The sequence below is a fragment of the Triticum urartu genome, chromosome 1A (assembly GCF_056163025.1).
Source record: "Triticum urartu cultivar PI428250 chromosome 1A, HENAU_Tu73, whole genome shotgun sequence".
In the NCBI taxonomy this organism is placed as follows: Eukaryota; Viridiplantae; Streptophyta; class Magnoliopsida; order Poales; family Poaceae; genus Triticum; species Triticum urartu.
Genome location: NC_141873.1, coordinates 73,589,796 through 73,596,493, shown reverse-complemented (window position 1 = coordinate 73,596,493; position 6,698 = coordinate 73,589,796). Strand labels below are relative to the sequence as shown.

General features: G+C 51.6%; 1 protein-coding gene across 1 annotated transcript; it reads left to right on the top strand.

Annotated features, from left to right (window-relative positions):
- Positions 1 to 244: 244 nt before the first annotated feature.
- LOC125508046 (BTB/POZ and MATH domain-containing protein 1-like) lies at positions 245 to 1,704 on the top strand. Its single transcript, XM_087523139.1, has 2 exons — positions 245 to 457; positions 558 to 1,704. The coding sequence occupies exons 1-2, from the start codon at positions 282 to 284 to the stop codon at positions 1,702 to 1,704; spliced, it is 1,323 nt and encodes a 440-aa protein (XP_087379265.1). The 5' UTR covers positions 245 to 281.
- The last annotated feature ends 4,994 nt before the right edge of the window (positions 1,705 to 6,698 follow it).

Genomic DNA, 6,698 nt, shown 5'->3' with positions numbered 1-6,698 from the left:
CACTTGTCACAACCTGGGAAGATGGGGTGATCTTTGCAACGAGTACTCCTTTTCGCAAGCAGTAATTACACAATATATGTAGGCTTAATGCAAATGGGCCGCACAAAAAGACTGCAAGGTCCATATCAGCCCAAATACCTGCTAAGTGACAAAACCCTAACTCTCAGCAAGCATCCACGATTTGCCTCCAAAAAATAAAGCAAGCACCCACGATTGCCTCCTCAGTCAAAAAAGAAAAAAGCAGGCACCCACGAGCCCCTGGCGGCTCTCGGCGGGGCAGCATGGTGCAGAGAAAGCAGACGAGCGGCGCGGCGCGTGGTCGCGGGCGTCTGGGTGTCTCCGGCGGCTCGGGGGCCGCGCAGCGTCTTCGTGCTGCCTCCGGGCGCGACGCGGCAAGTGCAAGCGGGAGCATGCAAGCGGAAACTTCCTCCGTTGCGCGGCGGCGGGACGTGATCAGGTTCGGCCCCTCAATTCCGCGATCTCAACTCTGGAATTTTAACAAATGTCAATGTTCGGTTCACTAGTATCACTCCAGCTATATCTGTTCTGATCTGCAGATCCGTCATGCCATTCGCCGGCGTATCTGTCATCACCAACGGCAAGCTGTGCCTTTCCACCACGTCGGACGTCGACGCCGGCGCGGCCAGCGGCTACCACCTGTTTGTGGTGGAGGGCTACACGCAAACAAAAGAGATGCTACCCAATGGCAAGCGCGTCATGTCTCGCCCATTCGTCGTAGGAGGCCATCGCTGGTGCATCAGTTACGCGTCAAACGGTGACAGCTCGCACAATGCCGACTGTGTTTCCCTCCATCTTGTCCTTCTCGATGACGATGTCGCCAAGCCCGTGAATGTGCGGTTCGGGTTTAGTTTCATCGATCAGGTTGAGTGGCAAAATCCAATATGCATTCGTGAAACTCAAACACACAGCTTCTCCGACGATGATTCTATTAGGGGCTTCGACGATGCTGTGAGAAGAGATGCCCTTGAACAGTCAAAGCATCTCAAGGGTGATAGTTTCACCATACGGTGTGGTGTCATGGTCTACAGGGATCTCGACACCGTGGACGCCGGTGCCACCGAGGTGCCGCTGCCCGACATACAGCAGCATTTGAACCATCTCTTTGAAACCAAGGTAGGCGCTGACGTGACATTCAATGTCAGCGGCGAGACAATCGCCGCACACCGATGTGTGCTTGCAGCCCGATCTCCAGTCTTCATGGCACAACTCTTTGGTCCCATGAAGGAGGGGGCTGCAACGTGTGACATACAGATAGAAGACATGGAAGCAAATGTGTTCAGGGCTTTGCTTAGTTTCATCTACACAGACTCATTTCCCAAGATGGAGAATCATGAGGCAGAAGATGAGGAAGAACAAGAATTGGATGAAGAAGTCTATGCAGCATGGATGCAATGGATGCAAGACTTGCTTGTAGCTGCGGACAGATATGATATCCAACGGCTCAAGTTCTGCTGTGAAGAGGGGTTGTCTGAGTGCATGGATGTGAGCTCGGTGACGTCCACACTTGCGATAGCTGAGCAGCACCATTGCCACGATTTGAAGGAGGCATGCCTGAATTTCCTCGGAGTCCAATCCCCCTCCAGTTTGCAAGAAGTAATGGCAACCAGTGACTGGGAGCATATTACAGTCACATATCCCTCTGTTTTGAATGAGCTCATTGCCAAGCTTGCTTCGAAAGCGTAATTACATCCGATAATATGTATATGTGAGGTTCCTGAGACCGGTCGTAGTTTGTGTGTCTTACTTTTGATTCATGACGTGTGTGATCGTGGAGTAAATGATCTTGTAAACTTAGGTATAAGCGTCAATATTGATCTGCATTGCCGCACTGTGCAAGTTCCCTAGAAGTCGGTTTATACTTTTATTCTCATATATATTGCTCGGCGCATTGTCTTGTCTACTACCTCTAGATGTTTTCTGAAAATGCAGTGAACGTCGATTCAGTTCAAATAAAACAGAGTCACCAAGATCTCTGGTTACAGCAATCCTGGAAATCTCGATCCAGTACCCAACAAGCTTCCCCTCTGCCTAATATTTTTCCTTTGGTGATGTGCGCCATGGAAGGAGAGGTCAGCATTCCACAAATGATGTGTCGTGCCCTCTACTAAAAAACATACTTTCGGCCTGGTGTATTTTGAGAGCACAGATGATTGATGTCAATTTTGTCTGGAAAAACTTTTGAGATGGTGATGCTTTTTTTACATGTGCAGATATATTTCTCATCTGGCCTTTATCACCGTAGCGATCCTTCTATGTTCTTGAACTAGGAATAACCATACTGATCTTTCTATGTTCTTCAGAGATGGTGTATAATCTGTATGCTTTGGTTGGCCATAACGATCATTCTTATATGTGCCTTTAATACTGAACTTTCAGCTTTGCTGAGGTATATATATGTTAGGATCATACACTGACAGTTTCTCAAACTTGCCATGGTGTTACTCACAAGCTCATGTACTTATTTTGGTGCTTCTGCTTGCAGATTGATGATAAAATGTTAACATTTTTAGTTGTCAAAATTTAAACTAGTTTCTCTTGGATCCAAAGCGATGTTGGAGAGGACAACGCAACCAAAGTCCGTCTCGTTACTTGACCATCATGTCCTGATCAACTATAGTCGAAAAACAAATTATAGTGGCTGTATTAATGGTTGTGTTGTCCTCATTATTGCAAGAGGTGTGTCATCGGCGATGGTGTGTTCAATAGTCTAAAATTCTCAACCTTTGTGATGGACAACTGATGCGGCTTTTCAAGCTTGGAGGTAACTCTAGAGTCATCATATTTATGACCGTCATAATGCATATAAAATGCGCTTCATATGCATTTGAAGGCTCGAGAGGCAACACGCAAACTCTGAATCGACATAAAGTGTGGTCCATATGATTTTCCCCCATGGGACCTGTTTATCAGTGGCTAGAAGATATCTTCGTCGCCCACCTCAATAATGGAAATTTTCCCGTACTAGGGGTTCATCATGGATTTACAAAAATGGATTTAAAAAAGATAAGAACTACGGTTTGAACAATTTTAAAACTATAATTCTCTACTAATTAAACTACGGGATCGCCTTCTCTTGAAAGCGACCTCGTAGGCGGGGGGAGGGCTTCGGCTGCCGCAACTTCCACAATCACGCAGTAGACAAACGCATGTGTGTCCCATATCCAGGATAAGGCCGACGTGAGTGCGACTTCCATTTCTACAAGTAGGCGAGGAGCGCCCGCCAGCTGATTCAACCTTATGCCCTTATGATGCGCTTTGTCCTCAACCTACTCGGAGTAGTCTCACACTCTCTCGCCTTTTCAGTCTCGCCAAGGAAAGATCTGCGGGATGGCGCGGTCGCACTGGCATGGTTGTCAGTGTCAAAACCGGCGAATCTCGGGTAGGGGGTCCCAAACTGTGTGTCTAGGCGGATGGTAACAGGAGACAAGGGACACGATGTTTTTACCCAGATTTGGGCCCTCTCGATGGAGGTAAAATCCTACTCCTGCTTGATTAATATTGATGATATGGGTAGTACAAGAGTAGATCTACCACGAGATCAAGGAGGCTAAACCCTAGAAGCTAGCCTATGGTATGATTGTTGTCCGTCCTACGGACTAAAACCCTCCGGTTTATATAGACACCGGAGAGGGCCAGGGTTACACAGAGTCGGTTACAATGGTAGGAGACCTACATATCCGTATCGCCAAGCTTGCCTTCCACGCCAAGAAAAGTCCCTTCCAGACACGGGACGAAGTCTTCAATCTTGTATCTTCATAGTCCAGGAGTCCGGCCGAAGGTATAGTCCGGTTATCCGGACACCCCCTAATCCAGGACTCCCTCAGTAGCCCCCGAACCAGGCTTCAATGACGACGAGTCCGGCGCGCAGATCGTCTTCGGCATTGCAAGGCGGGTTCCTCCTCCAAGTACTTCATAGAAGATTTTGAACACAAAGGTAGTGTCCGGCTCTGCAAAATAAGTTTTCACATATTGCCATAGAGAGAATAATATTTACACAAATCTAATCTGCTGACGTATTCCGTAGCGTGACATCACACCATGGCCAAGTCTTTATTCGAATCGTTTTACTGCCCCACCTCAGCGCGTTTAGCGAGGCAGTTTCCTTGGCACATCTTGTCAAAGCAGAGATCGTGTCCCCGTATTCCGGGATTCTCATCAATACGGGCGTGGGTAACCCAACCGCGTCATTGATTACGGCGCTTGGGAGATAAGCGAGTTTTACCAGGCTGGTGGGGACGCATAGTCGCGTCCGCCCATATAAGGGGATAAGGATTCACCTTTTCATCCACGCCTTCTTCCTCTTTTGCCTATCCATTTCCGTGCACTCGAGCTCCAGCGCCCAAGTTCGCACACCCCACATCAACTTTCTCCAGCCATGTCCAGAGCGGGAGGCAAGTGGATGGTCTCCTCCGTCACGGAGGGACACATCAAAAAACTGAGGAAGGTCGGATACTTGTCTAACGACATTGCACACCGGCTTCCCGAAGAGGGGCAGCTCATCCCCACCCCTAGGCCCCATGAGAGGGTGGTATTCCTCCCCCATTTCCTCCGTGGACTGGGCTTCCCTCTCCACCCATTTGTCCGGGGGCTCATGTTCTATTATGGCCTGGATTTCCACGATCTAGCCCCGAACTTTGTCCTCAACATCTCGGCGTTTATCGTCGTGTGCGAGGCTTTCCTCTGCATCCACCCCCATTTCGGCCTATGGCTCAAGACTTTCAATGTCAAGCCGAAGGTGGTGCGCGGCACCCAGGCGGAGTGCGGAGGCGCCATGGTGGGCAAGATGCCCAGCGTCCTATGGCTCGAGGGCTCCTTCGTGGAGACCCTAAAGGGGTGGCAATCGGGGTGGTTTTACATCACCGAGCCACGTGACCCTGAATGGGTCGCAGCCCCCGAGTTCCGATCCGGACCACCTACGCGGCTCACCTCTTGGAAAGAGATGGGCCTGTCGTGGGGTAAAAAAGGAGAGCTGACCGGACTCCAAACACGCGTCCAAACCCTGGTGGACAAGAAGCTCAAACTTGTCAACGTAGTCCAGGTTATGCTCATCCGCCGGATCCTCCCGTGTCAACAACGGGCTTTCAACCTGTGGGAGTTCGACCCGGCGCAGCACCGAACTCTGAGCAGGCTCTTCGACACGACGTACGAAGATGCCTGGAAGGTGCTTTTCAAGGGCGCCGAGGCCCCCGCATCCGCTACCGAGGATCGCGGATTCAGCATGCAGCGTCACGCTAGTGCGGTATTAGTTTTTCATAGTTTGACTCCATGCGGGATCTAAACTCCCTTACCTTTGACAGGATTGGCAGGAGACGTCCGGACAGATCAACTGTCCGGCTCCTTTGCCCGAAGGCCCAGCGAACGCTTGCTTGGCGAAGCTGCTGGTTCCGGCACCCTATGTGGTGCCGGAGAAGAAGGCCAAGAAGAAGGCCACGGGGACTCGAAAGAGTGCCCAGCGCCTGGAGGTGTCGGATTCATCATCCGACGACTCCAAGACGCACTCCTTCCGTGAAGACGAGGAGGAGGAAGAAGAGACCTCTCCCCCTCCAGCGGGGGGAGGGAAGAGAAGGAAGGCCGCCCCAACTGGGGAGGCCGAAGGGTCCAAGAAGGGGAAGACCCTTCCTCCGGACTACTCCACCAACGCCGACGACGGCGAAGAGGAGTGGCCGCACAGGGCCAAGCCCCTGGCGAGATCGTAAGTATTCGGACACCAGAGCAATTCATAGTGTTCCTTTCTTGCACAGCTCCTCCTTACGCCGAATATGACTATGCAGTCCGCCCAAGGCCGGGCTCGACGAGTCATCGAGCGGCTCCCTGGATTCGTCGGATGTGAATTCGCTTCTGACGGCTACCTCCCCCCACCCTACGGACGACGCCGAGGTGGCGTCCCAACAGGTCCCAAGCCAGGAGGAGGTGGTCCTGGAGGCGCCGCAAGGCGACCTCCCGGACTCCAGGCGTAAAGGGGATAGAACCCCCAAGGGCTCCAAGTCTGGCCTTGAGCCGGACACCGCGCCGGAACCTTCAACGGTTCCGGACTCCGGTAGGCAGCCTCCTTTCAAGAGGAGCAAGCCTACCGAGCCGGTGACCTCCGTCCAACCGGAGGCACCGGAAAATTTGCTGGAGGTGCTTAACGGCGCCTCCATCGACGAGGAGCACCGCACTACTATGAGTGCGGTGATCCAGAAGGTTCAGTCCGTCAAGAGCGGACTGACTGAAGCCTGTGTCAGCCTTCTAACAGGCTTTGAGGTAAGTAAAGAATATGTAAAAATATTACCGCATAGACAGTAGCCCCTGATGCTCTGTTCGGCGTTCGGAAAGAAAAGCCGAATGGAGGATCTAATAACATTCGCAGGAGTCTAACATAATCAAGTCAATATGCGTATGCAGGCTTCGCTGCTGGCCTCCGCCGCACTGACTGCGGAGGTGGATACGCTGAAGCAAAACCTCGCGCGGTCCGAGAACGAGCTCGGCCATGCCAAGAGGCAACTCGAGGAGAAGGAAGGTAAGTAATACCTTGCGCAAGTATATAGAGAAGATGTGGTTGCAAAAAATGACAGGATCAACGTGCTATTATAGGGGGGCACGACCGAGGTGGCAACCCTTAAGAAAGCGCTGTCCGAGGCCGAAAAAGAGCGGCCGCGGAGCACACAGAGAGAGGGAAGCAGGAGGCGCGGATGGAG